Source organism: Palaemon carinicauda, chromosome 18 (genome assembly GCF_036898095.1).
Source record: "Palaemon carinicauda isolate YSFRI2023 chromosome 18, ASM3689809v2, whole genome shotgun sequence".
Classification (NCBI taxonomy): Eukaryota; Metazoa; Arthropoda; class Malacostraca; order Decapoda; family Palaemonidae; genus Palaemon; species Palaemon carinicauda.
Window position 1 is genome coordinate 59,976,326 of NC_090742.1, and position 14,092 is coordinate 59,990,417.

A 14,092-nucleotide genomic window follows, 5' to 3' on the forward strand; every position below is an offset into this window, starting at 1 on the left:
GCTATGGCACTATCCAAGACTAGAAAACAATGGTTTGGATTTGGAGTGTCCTCCTAGAAGAGCTGCCAAAGAGTCCCTTCTACCCTTACCGAGAGGAAAGTGGTCACTGAACAATTACAGTACAGCAAATTATTACTATTATTATTATTAATATCATTATTATTATTAAATGCTAAGCTACAGCCCTAGTTGGAAAAGCAGGATGCTATAAGCCCAGGGGCTCCAACAGGGAAAATAACCCAGTGAGTTTATACCCTGCTCTGAACAGTCAGGGTGTATACAAGCAAATCATGGCTGAATAAAGGCCTTGATGCAGACAGATTGGTCAGGTACAATCACCCTTTCCCGTCAAAGGTTTACATTGTTCCCAACCAGACGACAATGCATATATCACTGGGTCATGAACTTCATCATCTGCCTTTGCCTTCTCAAAAGACAATGGTGTCCACAAGAAAAGTGCAAGTGAGGTGAAGTACCTTCAGATCTGCCTGTGAAGGTTTGTTCTGTAGTCTGTACAGGCAGATTTGTTCAGTTAAAAGTAAAGGATACGCTTGAAGGTATAACAGCTAGGCGCTGCTTTCCAAAAACTGTATAGTACATTTTTAATTTGGTCCTTTTCCATATAGCTACCCATCTTCCCTATTTTTGTAGGACTTTTGACCTATTTAATACAAAATCCTTCGGCCTAGAGAGGTTTAATCTGCTCAAATGTAGAACAGAATGTTATGGAAATAATAACTAGAGGGGCACTCAGTAGAGCGCAGACCTCCGCCGCGGCAGCTTATTTCTCGTCCACTTGTTCGACCTTGACCTTTGACCTTATAATGTATTATTTGGCGTGGATTTTCATACACTCAAATATGAACCAAGTTTGAAGTCTCTGTGACAACGATATCCAAACTTATGGCTGATTAAGTGAATTGGACATTTTGCTTAACCATGACCTTGACCTTCCAAAATTTAATAATTTCCAGTTTTTTTTTTTGCATAACAGTTAATACCTGCAAGTTTCATTACTCTACGATTAAAATTGTGGCCAAGAAGCTGTTCACAAACAAACACACGCACAAACAGGGGTGGAAACATAACCTCCTTCCAACTTCGTTGATGGAGGTAATAATAAAATAATTCTAATTTACTTTAAATCAAATAATTCTTATAATTTATCAAAGATTAACCCACTTTGTAACTCAAAACTAAAATAACTGTGTTTCTGATTTGTTAAATATCTTTAAAATCTAATGCCAAAAATCCCCTCTCCACCCAAGCAAGGACCAAGGAGGGCCAGACAATTGCTGCTGATGACTCAGCAGATAGATCTACAGGCTTCCCCAAACACCCCATCCTTAGCTCCCAAGGATGATGAGGTTGCAACAACCGAAGAAACTAGCGAGTTTCAGCGGGACTCGAACTCCAGTCAGGCGTTCACCAGTCAGGGACGTTACCACATTGGTCACCACAACAGATTAGAAGACAGAAATAACTCATTAAAACTTAAAAGTCTGTGTTACAAAATATTTGTTCTTCTCGAGGCCTATCCTCTAATAACGGGTGCCTTTTAATCCCTAGGCCTACCTATTAAATAGCCCTGTCTGGTATTATTAAATACCGTTCACCCATTCCAAAAATATCAGAGCTAAAAGGTAATGAATTATTTTTATTTAGATAGTGATTGGTAAGGTTCGTATAAAAGTGGCCTTATGCCAGTCCAGGTCTTCACCCCAGGAGGGTTTAAAGGTTAGAAGAGCGCTTATGGTTGAATTTCGCTCTCCCTGAAGGCTAAAAGGAAAAACAGGCAAATCACACTTTGCAAGAGCAATAATATGACTATAAACGTAATAATTATAATAGAAAATAATAATAATGGCGAAAATTCTACCGACAGGCACAAAAATTACCGCCTAAACAAATGCAGCTTCCCGAACGAAACAAAATGACAGATAACGAAAACGTAGGAGAAAAAATGCTAATCTTCTTCTGGCCAGGACAGTGGACTCTCAAAGTCCAGACACCAACCAGAAAATATTGGCCACCATATTTGGCCGCCTTAAGCCGTCCAAGACTCTTTTTACAAGTTAACATTGCCGGAGTAAACTATTTTTGAATCAATACTCACGATAAGTTAAATTATACAAACGAGCAGGACTTCGATTTGAGTCGATGACCCGGATATGAAATTGATATTTCAAAATGCTCTGAAAATATTATTTTAAAAAGGGTAAAACTATTTCACCCGTGGAATAATTACAGTTTCTAAATGATTTTCAGAAATGAGAAATGAAATAAAGGAAAAAAAAACATGTGCTACAGTCTATATAGATGTTTCTAAATGATTTTCAGAATGGAGAAAAGAAATATATGGAAAAACATGAGCTACAATCTATATAGCAGATGTTTCTGAATGATATTCGGAAAGGAAAATAAAAAAACAATAAAAAAACCATACGTTATAGTCTATATAGGAGATGATTACGTCACACTTATCGGCTCGGCACAGACAGCCAGCCACCAGCCTCCCAGTGTTGCCAGATATGGGAATTTATCCCTAGATTTGGGGATTTTTGGGAGTCTAATGGGGATATTCTGTGCAAATTTCTAAGAAGAAACAAATATTCGTAAATCTTTATACTGTTGCCATTAGTTTACTTGAACTCTATATGAAGTAGGGTGAGTAATTTCTATATGAGTAAGAAAATATATTTGTGGAAATGGAGATTTTTGGGTTGTTTTTGGGGATTTTTATCACGAGTTTTGGGGATTTTTATCATGAGTTTTGGGGATTTTTACCACTAACCCATCTGGCAACACTGCAGCCTCCAATCCAACTTGCTTTAACAGCTGACTTAAAATGCACCTGTTGTTTTAGAGCGTTATGTCTACCAAAACTCACCTTTACGAAACTTATAGAGGTTGTTGTACCTTCAATGTCTAGCATTATGATTCTAGCATCTTTGGCAGCGATAATACCTTCGGTTATGGCTCTCTTCATTGTAAAATTTCGAAAGACACAAATGATTTTAACCACTATTTCTTCTTCTCTGTTCCCACGACTAAGAAAGAGCCGGTTATCAATGGATGAATGAATATGGAAAAAAAAAATGTTTTTGTTTCTCCCACTGAATGTGGCCGTGAGGTTTAGAATGAGGATAATTTCATTATTCATGAATAACATTTATGCTTTCTTAATAATTCTTGAAGTAAGAGTTTCATGACTCATGCATGAAGAGACAGTGCTGACAAATATAATACGTGGTGCCTTTTCCTGAAGGGATATATCAATTATCATTCATTACGACATAGACGAGTTAGAAATAAGTCGTAAAAAAAGTTAATTCAGCCGCGTTAGGTGTTTGTTTAAGAGTTACCATGGCGGCTACGTGGCAGGGAGGAGGAACACACCGACCGGAACAGCCATGACTTGGAAGAATTGATCATGGAGAAACTTTGTGTAAATATCATATTTCTTAAATATTAGCTTTTATTTTATGAATATATTTATATATAAATTATTATAAATATATTTTATTAGTTTTAAACGATAATTAAATATAGTATCTCTATCTAATAAAGAAATAAATCTATATTTTCCTCCATAATTAATCCTAAATGGCAAGGCGAGTAACAGCCAATGAGGAGCCTTTTTACAAAGCCGATGGGTGGCCAGTGTGAGTGAGGCAGGGGGAGGGAGCGGCACTATCTCTCTCTATGTCTTGTCCTGCCCAATTACAATTATTAACCGTTCCATGTACTTAATCCTCGTCTACAGTTGTCAGAAAGGTGAGACCGTCGCGAGAAGCGACTTTTAAACCCTTTAAAGTCTAACATTAAATCCTCGGGCGCCGAAAAAGCCACGGCAATCTGGAAGCCACAGTCGTCTGGCCCCCCGGTCTGTCTGTCAAAGTCGTTTCACTCTCAGGACTTGCAGTGGGCGGGTGTGTGTGTGCGTGTGTGGTGTGGATGTTGTTTCCTTTATGTGTGTCTCTCCTGTCGCCGTCAGAAGGATATTTCCGCAACGGTAATTGAGGCGATCCTTAGGAAGGCTTTTCCTTTAAACTCGGCCCGGTTTAAATGCCTTAGTTTTGGCAGGGACGGTGGCATGTTGGTAAACAATGAACACGGGACCGTGCCGTGTGTCTTCGCCTCCCCCGGGGTTTAATGTCATAGTCCTCGTTTTACACGGCATTTGTAATCGTGTATTTCTAGTGTTTTGGTGGACGTGCACCTCTCAGATCATTAAATAGGTGACGTGTGTTTAAATCGTGGTCTAAACGATGAACACGACATGGTGTCGTGTCTTCGCCTCCCCGGGTTTCAACACCACATTCCTCGTCTTACACGGCGTTTTTATCGTGTACTTCTAGCTTTTTTGGTGGACGTGCACCCCTCGGATTATTAAATAGGTGATCTGTGTTTAATTCTTGGTTTAGTGTTGTAAGTTGACGTTGGTAAGGCAGGCGAGGGCTTGAGCAAATCGGCCAGCTTTGACCTCTCGAAAGGTAAAATTATAGGTATATCTCTCTAACTATATTAGCCCTTGTAATAATTGTTATTTTCGAAGAAAACTATAGTTTTCCTTTAGGAAAATCAGTAATTTATTAGGAAATATTATAACCGGAACTATAATTGCCAATCAGTACATACTCTCGTCAGCTAACGGTACACGTAGGTCAGTGGTTTTATAATTCCGGTTTTTTTTTTTTAATTGTAGTTTCACTGAGAACCGTTTTTCGTATAAGGTTGCTGTGATTGCATGGGCTAGGCCAGCCTGGTGAGGCCTGAGAACTTTGACCCAGGTTGGGACTGGGTAAGGTTATATAAAATGCCAATCTCTTGATGTTTCGTATTGTAATATGGTAAATATGGTATATTATCAGGAAATGCTCGTCTTGTTGCTATTATGTTAATGTTTTCTTCCAAAATTTAGAATTTATTGATATTCGAAACTTTCCAAAGTCAAAGAATCTTTTTTTTCTCTTCGTAATGCTAAACGGAAAACACGAACGTGTCCCTGCTGTATTAACAGGCAATTAGAATGTTTTCAAAGACAGATTTTGGTGGAAATATGTATTTATCAAGTTACAAAGAAATTTGAAATACAAGAAGCTAGGTTTGGAAAGACCGTGTGTCCGAAAAAAGTTGGGAGACATTGTATAATGACGAGTAGGACCTCCCGCGGAGCCTTTGTATATCAGCGGCCAGTCCCTCATGCGTTGATTAAAAATGGAAAACAACTAACCTAAACTTTCCCCCTTAACCTAACCTACAAGCCGTGTCCTTACCTAACGGTGGGGGTGGGGCCTGCAATCCCCCTTACACTGCCGTATTCTAAGTTAGACAATGATAAATACAGGCGGCCGCTATCATACATACACCCCCTCCCGCATGCATAGGAGACCACCCTACGTAAACTTCCCCACCAAGCTTGCCTAAGAGCCATGTCCTTGCATACACTTAACGGTTGGGCTATCATCCTCCCTGCGACCCCCATTAGACTGCCCTATTCTCGGCAGTAGAATTAAAAATTAGTTAGTTTTGGGGTATAGCTCGTCGCACATACACCCAGGGGATATGACCTAATCCAAGGTTCTAACCTGACCTAAAACACCTGTCCGTACCTACGTGTTGGTGCGGCCGTGTCGAAGCTCGCAGTTCTTTGTGTCCTTACCTTATCCCTGGGTTCCCTTTTGTAGTGGTTTTTCAGCCGAACAAACTTTTTGAGACAAGCCCATTAGAAATTGTCTTGGATATCGTAAAAAGATTGTACTGTATGTATGATTGCCCCATAACTCCTTGATTTTTAACTATCACCAAGCAAACGGCAGTCTAAGTTGGGTCTCGGTGGAACATTAAATCCCCCCTCCCATCAGGTAAGACAGGAAGGACGCAGCTTGTAAGTTAGGTTAGGTGTTCTATCCAAGGCATATGTCCTGTCCATCATTATACAAGGGCCTCAAGGTAAAAAAAAAAAAAGAATACTGCAAAACAATAGGTAATTGATCACAACACCACGCTCTCCATTTACTCCAAAATAATGCAATCTTGCAATTTTCATCTTCTTGCACAGTAACTAGGTGGTTATTTAAATTCTGGGAAAGCAATAATTAGCAAGATATGTTGAGGAAGGGGTTATAAAAAGAAAATAGCTCGGTTTCCTCACGAAACGACTTGGAACTGACATGTCAACATAGTCAACCAAACAGAATTCGTGATGCCAGCGTACATAAACAGAAGTTCGTAATGCCAGCGTACATTTGATATACTGTATATTCAAAATATACTTAATCAAAAATTGAGTGATTACTCAAAAGTGTCCATTTATTCTATGGACACTTGTGAGTAATTAATCCATTTTTAACTAAGCATATTTTGAATATACAGTATATCAAATGCGCGCTACCTTCACGAACTTCTGTTTATGTACGCTGGCATCACGAATTCTGTTTGGTTGACTATGTTGACATGTCAGTTCCAAGTCGTTTAGTGAGGCAACCGAGCTATTTTCTTTTGATAACCCCTTCCTCAATATATCTTGCAAATTATTGCTTTCCCAGAATTTAAATAACCACCTAATTACTGTGCAAGAAGATAAAAAATGAGATTGCATTATTTTGGAGTAAATGGAGAGCGTGGTATCGTAAACTATTTACCATTAAAAGTTTGTACTGTATACTTTGAGATGAAGGGGTGTATGTATGAGTCCTCATGCCCCATAACTCTTTATTTTTAATTCTATCACTAAGCTAACGGTGGTCTAAGTTGGATCTCGGTGGAACATTAAATCCCCCCCCCCCATTAGGTAAGACAGGAAGGACGCAGCTTGTAAGTTAGGTTAGGTGTTTTAGCGATCCTCGTTCTTTTTTTGGTGTTATTGCCTACCTTAATTGCTGCACCCACTCAGTCTTTGCTTCTGTACAGTTCTTTCTTGCTCTTGCTTTGGAAATGTGTTTCTGTGCCCTGGTTTTGAACATTACTATTATACAGTAATTTCCACTTGTTTTAAGCATGGAGCTACTAATAGATTGTCTGTCATGATTTGTGTCAAGTGCCCAAACTGTGGTAATTAATGTATGTTAAAGGAATAACACCATCTTTGGAGGTGTTACAAGAAGTTTTATATTTTGATAACCAAAAAATGACGACAATGTTCGTACTCCATTTCTGACTGCAAAGTATTTTTTTTAGTGTATATGGGAGACAAATTATGAGTCATAGAAAGTAGCCCATTTTATTAATCACTTCTCTACCCCGACTGAGACCATCAGACTCCATTAGTTTCACACCCTCCAAACTATAGCGCAAGATATGACACTTAAGGTTGGGGGAATTTTCACAGCATCCTGTCTTCCCCCCCCCCCCCCCCCATTGTAGGTAAGGACACATCATCGCTAAGTTGGGTTAGGTTGGGAACCTTATTCTAGGTAATATTCCTGTTGGTTTGCCTGGTGGAATGTGTCTGAAGTTGCAAGTGGCTGCCGTGTTGTATGCAGAGAAAAAAAATAGGAGATTATTTTAAAGAGGGACACTTTCCGACAAAAGTTGCATATTGTATGTACAGTAAAAGCGATTTGGCAAGAAAAGTGTCGAGAGAGAATATGAATGCTGTACATGTTTCATTGTATGTAGGGCTGATGTTTATTGGCATTAATGTGATTCCAGCAATGGCAAAATTGCTGTCAGGCTCGTGATTTTTGACGAGGGAGTAATAACGTCGTTTGTCAACCCACGTTTTGTAGCATAACAAACAAAATTATAGGTAGAAATCAGTTTAATATAGCATCGGGAAGCTAAATAAATTTTCTATCTGCTACTTGTAGTTACATGAATGCATGACGCCATAGTGCGTCACCTGATCCTCAGATGGTCTGGAAGCTATGAGGGGGCAAATCTAGTTCATCAGAATAAGTGCAAGTTCACGTAGTGATTTCAAATCGATTATCTGTATGGGGAAGGTTTTTACAGTATCTTGGTCTGAATTATGAGGCTAGTTTTGTGATTTAACGTTAATATCTTGCCAGAAGTGAAGCCGGTTAGGAAGAAAACACAGGGTTGAGACTTGGTCTTAGTCTAAGAATACGGCAGTTTCCCCCCAGTTGGTATGTAAGGGTACAGTTCCTAGGTTAGACGGTGTTGTTTTAGTTATTTCCCGTTTGAAAAGTTATTTTTAGTTATGAATTTGAAATATTACAGACTCCGTCCCGGTGAACTACAAAAGTTCCGCTATGAGTCTGTAGCCTCAAGCTTAATTTCACTTTTAAAGATGGCCTTGCCGGGAATCTTTGATGGCAAATTCAGCTTTATGGAGTATTTTGGTGAAGCTGAACTGTCATGTCAAACTTTTTATGTACTGTACAGACCATGATCCGTGTACCTGTACTGTACAATGGCAATTGTACTCTTAACCCTTTCGCCCCCAAAGGACGTACCGGTACATTCTTGCAAAACACTGTTATTAACATGTTTTTGATAACTTTAAGAGAAACTTCAGGCATTTTCCAAAAGAATGAGACCAACCTGACCTCTCTATGACAAAAATTAAGGCTGTTAGAGCAATTTGAAAAAAATATATAGCAAAATGTGCTCGAAATTTAACCTTATGGCGGGGGTAAAAGGGTCAACTGTATCCTTCTTGTTAGTCTAGTCTAGGATTCCATATCTTTACTTCACACTAGTTTATTCTGCAACTCCTGTTTACCCGACTTTAATATACTCATGTGTTCTTATTCAGTTTACATTATCTGTATCAATGATCCGTTCATAAGTGAATACAGTATATACTAAACTAGTAAGGTTACAATTAGCGAAGTGGTGTACAATTTATGTTAAACTATACGCTATAGGTTATACAGTGCTTTTAAAAGAAAAATTGGACCAAACCTTTGAGCTTCTTTATTAGGTCTGTACGATTATTTTTCTAAATCCTTCGGTAATATGCGTTAATCGGTGGATTTGGAAAGCGTAGATGGTACTGTACAGTAACTGTGTTTCAGGCTTGTACAGCCCCAAATCTTGAAAGCAAAACTTTTTTCCTTTAGGTAGGGAAGTCGTTGAATCGTTATGACGAGTAGTTAAGCAACAGGTGGGAGCAAGGACATACTCTTGCCCCCTTAAACTTTTCTTTTTCTCTCAGGAAGTGAATGCTAGCTCTTGATTGTTATGTAAAGCCACACACTTGTACGTGATTGGATGGACTTTAAATCCGGTTGTTATTTAACAGACTGTAGATTCACATTGCATCTTGTTAGGGACATAATTGTTCACAGTTACCCCTGTATGGCAAGTGTATGTCGTAGCCTCCTATGCAGTTTCAGGTGTGTGCTTTGAGGGGGAGGAAGAGAGCTTTTTTCTTACTTCCGCTCATTCGCTGCATCTGCTAATACCCTTCCTGCGCTTTTACCCATGGCTCGGTCCCTGGGTAGTTTGCGTTGAGGAACGAGGAGCCCTCGGAACTTTGGTTAGGTTCTCAGTTTCTGGTGGTGTGTATGAAGATGGAAGCTCTAATCCATTTGTGGTACTGCTGACGACTATTGTGGTCTAAGAAAAGATTTTGGCCTCGTTGTGTCTTTCAGTGGCCCCAGTGCCGGTCTTTTCCTTGGTGATATCGGTGGTAAAGAGCGTGGTCAGTGTTTCTTGGTGTCGGTGGCTCCTGTGATATCTCCAGTGGTTCCCCTGGGGTTGGTTGGTCTCCATGCATGCCCCTAACCTGGTCAGCCAGAGCCCCTCTCCCCTTCTACGAGCCTTACCCCCCTAACTCTTGTGCCTGGAGGTTCTGGGGACTTCTGCTCATCTTTAAGTGTGGTGCTACCCCTCCCCAGTGTTGTGGTTCCTGTTGGAGCAACCACTGTGATTACTCTCCTTTGGGGGAGCATTGTTGTCTGGGTCTCGCAGACTTCAACGCCTCTGCTTGCAGTGCCTGAGAGGAGGGTTGGAAGGAAAAAGAAAATTTCGCTTTCTTTTTCCTCTCTCCTTGTCGACCTCTTTGTCTTCCGACTTTCTTCACACTTCTGAAAAGTAGTCCAGTCCTCTATAATTGTAGGAAAGGTGTCGTTTCAACACCATATCTCTTCAAGGGGCGAGTTCTGTCCCTGGGTTTCAGCCTCCGAGTTGTAATGGGTGGGGCCGAGGCCATGACCTCTTGTCATGTGGAGAAAGGGAGGGGGGATGTTAGGTAGGAATGCTCTCGAAGTCGTTCAAGATGAATCTCTGCTTTTATAGTAGGCCCTTCCTGGTGGAAGAGTTCCCTCAAAGAGGAAGACTTCATGCCTCAATAGTATAATGTACCATTTCAGGACACTGGACTCTGAACTTTGTATTGCTCCTAAGGTGTTCACCTTAGTTGTGGCTTGGGACCTCTAGCAAGAGATACGTCGTCTTTAGCACTGGCAGAACCAAAGGAGAGGTGTATTGAACATGATATCTTTTGGACTTGGTGAGTCAATTTGTATTGCATGCTCATTAACTCCTGAGAGTGTTGAGGTATCTGCTATGACCGGAACTGACTACAGAATAGTTGTTCACCAAACCAACAAAGCTGTAAAGCAAGTATCTTGTTTATGGTAACAGGTCAATGTATTTGTGGAATGGGGGCAGAATGACTGCTCACCTCTATTCTTTCCGTCCCACTCTTGGGTGACGAAGCGGTACTAGCCAGATTTGACTTGATGCTGGTAAACTACACTTTTTAGCTCCATTCCTTAGAACTCGGAGAAGTTCTCCTCCATCCTCCCGAGATGAGGGGAAGGTTGTAGAATATATACCAACCTGTTGATCATCATACGTCAGGCATGTTATGCAGGTCTGGTATTCCCTTTGGGAAAGACAGTGTCAGTCCTTTGGCCACACACCAATCTTCCTCCTTAGCTGAAAGATATAAGTGACCTCGTCCTGGCTTCCACCTGTCGCTTTACGGCTTGTTAAAATGATTCAACGGCCGTCCAGCTCATGCTGAAAACATATTCCCCACCTAAAGGTCTTTGATTTGTATAGCTAGGAAGAATACAAATTACCTTAAAATAGATTACTACTCAAGTATACAGTGCTCTCCTCATTTTGTTGAATGCCAGTTTTCATAAACGATAACTTGGCCAGACCTGTGGGGGTGAAAATATGAAGTGTTGAATGTTATGCAAATAGAATTAGATCAGGATACTCTGGTTATAACTAATTTTTCCTTTGCCTACACATAAACTGAAAAGTCTGTCCTATTCTTTACACATTCTCCTCTTTCTTCATACACCTGACAACACTAAGATAACACAAAAATCTATACTCAACGGGTTAACTACTGCATTGTAATTTAGTGGTTACTTTCCACTTGGTAGGGGTAGAAGAAAGACTTTAGCTATTCTAAGCAGCTCTTTTACGAGGACACTACAAAATGTAGCCACTGTTCTCTAATCTTCAGTGGTGCCATAGCCTCTGGTCTTCTGCTGTATGGGGTTGGATTACTCTTGCTTGACGGTTCACTGAGGCACACTATTCCATATGTTTCCTTATTTCCATACTGGGCTACTTTCCGTGTTGGAGCCCTTGGGCTTTTAGTATCCTGCTTTTCCATCTACGATTGTAGCTTAATAATGGTGATTGCATAGTAATTCAGTTATATTTATGTATAGAATAACATTTGACAAGCCATTGAGATTTATAACTAACTTTTGCTAGTTATTCCTTTTAACCCTTTTACACCCAGGCTCTTTGGAAATTTCCAACCCTTAACCCCCAGGGGGTTATTTTTTTCCCAGCACATTTTGCAGTATATGTTTTTTAAATTGCTCTAACAGCCTTAATTTTTGTCATAGAGAGGTCAGGTTGGTCTCATTCTCTTGGAAAATGCCTGATTTTTTTCAAAAAATTTGAAAAAAAAATTTTTATAGCATTTTTTTGCAAGGACGTACCGGTACGTCCAAGGGGGTAAAGGGATGGCTTTTGTGAAACGTACCAGTACGTCCTTTGGGGGTAAAAGGGTTAAAGAACTGCAGTATGTTAGTTTAAACCATTGTCAATATCAAGGCCCCTGGAACACACCCTGTGGTATTTTCTAAATAGTAGGGAAAGTTATAGAGACAGCAATATAAGTTTTAGGAGACCTTTGCATTGAAATTGAGCAAATTAATAACACGATACATTTTCCCCGTAGGTATTGGCTTTTTAGCATAGTGCACAATGGACGTTTTTGTGCTCGGCGGGGTGGTGCTGGTATTGACAGTGGTTGTGTACATCCTTGCAACCCTTGGCACGAAGGAAACCCCTTTTGAAGTGGCCCTTGCAGAACAGCGTCAGATGAGAGAGCAAGAAACAGCACCAGTGAAGTCTGAGAAAATGAAATACTACAGGCCAAAGGTATGTTGACTTTTTTTCTTTTTTTGAGACTTTACAAGGAAGTACTATACTGTACTTAAGTTGATTGGGTTAGGGTAATGTTTGAATACACAGGTTTGTAATAATATTCAATTTTTCCTCTTTGCATCATTTAGTAAAAAGGTCGAAGTTTATGGAACCGAGCAGCTGTTATCAGTCTTAAATGGAAATCACCTACTCATTCAAGAATAGTAGACTACAGGTTTTGCAATAAAGGAAAGAGCAAACTTTCAAATTTGGGTTTAATTTAGCAGTATTGTGATGTGTTCAGTAATACTGTTACTGATATTTTGAAGTAATGTGTAATTAGTACAGGAAATGTTATGTTTTTTCTCTTTTTGAAATGTCAAAAATTCATTGCACACTACTTTTGTAATGAAATTAACCTTTCTTTATTTTTCAGCCTAAAAAGCAGAAAGTTAGGAAGGACACAGACACCGAGCCTTCTGCAAAGGCAGCAGCGGCACCGGTTGTCGTAACAGAACCAGAGTCGGAGCCAGAGCCCAAGCAAGAACCAACTCCCACACCTACTCCCCCGGCGTCCGTAGTTGAACCCCAGCCTTCACCTCAACCCCCACAGGTATAGACTGCTGGTATTTGTCAATTAATTTTCATAAGGCCTTGCATTCTGGTCATGTCATTTTGTCTCTGGCTTCTTTCTTCCATCTTGCTGTACAGGGTTTCAACTTTATAGCATAATGCAGCCTAGGGCTGGTTGCCCTTATTCCCAACCCTTATAGCATAATGCAGCCTAGGGCTGGTTGCCCTTATCACCAACCCTTATAGCATAATGCAGCCTAGGGCTGGTTGCCCTTATCCCCAACCCTTATAGCATAATGCAGCCTAGGGCTGGTTGCCCTTATCCCCAACCCTTATACCTCAAGTTTGTGTGGCCTCCTTAACTTCAGCAATTAGCCTATTATAATGGCTCAAACTCGGAAATCCAATTGGGTCGAGATGAATTTGCTTTACAGTTTCTTGTTGGAAAACTAGAACTGTACGAGCATCAAGGGCCCAAGAGGGAAAGTAGCACAGTGCAGATATGAAAAGTCTCGTTTTAAATTTCTTAACAGAAAGTCTCTAACATACAAATTTGATAGGTTGCAAGAACCTGTTTAGCAAGTCAAATTTTGTTGAGTTTTGGCCTACGGTAGTCAACAAATGGTCTGTTTCATATTGCAAATGTTGTTTTGCTTACTGCATTAAGTTATTTTATTACTGTATTTCATTATGAACTTTTGATACTACATACATACATATACCAAGGCACTTCCCCCAATTTTGGGGGGTAGCCGACATCAACAAATGAAAAACAAAACTAAAAGGGAGACCTCTACCCTCTACGTTCCTCCCCCCGTGGCCGCGGGGTCATTAAAAACAATTAGAATAGCGCCAACGTTATCCCTGCGTGTCGTAAGAGGCGACTAAAAGGGGCGGGACGAGGGGGCTGGGAACCCCCTCTCCTTGTATCTGCAATCCTGTGAGACATTGATACTATATCTGAGGTTTATGGTCTCGGTAGGAATTGTTAGCACCTCCAAATGTTCGCACATTGAGGACCTTGTCTACTATATTATAAGAAAAATTGCAATATTGAACAGATAAATATGAAACTATTGAACAAGAGCAAGTGCACCAAGTTTAAATCCCTGTAAGTTAGATCCATAGATTGCTGAAATAAACCTTGTCGAAGTATCATTGTAAGTTTTGAAATTATTGTGAAGTCTTTTATAGAAGT

At 40.1% G+C, this 14,092-nt stretch overlaps 2 protein-coding genes across 12 annotated transcripts in view; one reads left to right on the forward strand and one right to left on the reverse strand.

Annotated features, from left to right (window-relative positions):
* Positions 1-3,389, reverse strand: part of Enoph (Enolase-phosphatase) — a 51,420-nt gene extending 48,031 nt beyond the window's left edge. Inside the window, exon 1 of the mRNA XM_068391642.1 lies at positions 2,891-3,389. Within this exon, the coding sequence (XP_068247743.1) occupies positions 2,891-3,172 (282 nt within the window). The 5' untranslated portion in view covers positions 3,173-3,389. The remainder of the gene's footprint in view (positions 1-2,890) is intronic.
* A 234-nt stretch (positions 3,390-3,623) lies between these two features.
* Positions 3,624-14,092, forward strand: part of LOC137657824 (ribosome-binding protein 1-like) — a 69,830-nt gene continuing 59,361 nt past the window's right edge. For 10 of the 11 annotated variants that reach the window (XM_068392379.1, XM_068392381.1, XM_068392386.1 and 7 more), the window contains exons 1-3: positions 3,624-3,777; positions 12,134-12,336; positions 12,758-12,934. In XM_068392379.1, the coding sequence (XP_068248480.1) occupies positions 12,160-12,336; positions 12,758-12,934 (354 nt within the window). In that variant the 5' untranslated portion in view covers positions 3,624-3,777; positions 12,134-12,159. Of the gene's footprint in view, positions 3,778-3,864; positions 4,016-12,133; positions 12,337-12,757; positions 12,935-14,092 lie in introns of those variants that run through there. The other variant, XM_068392380.1, reaches the window with a different exon arrangement.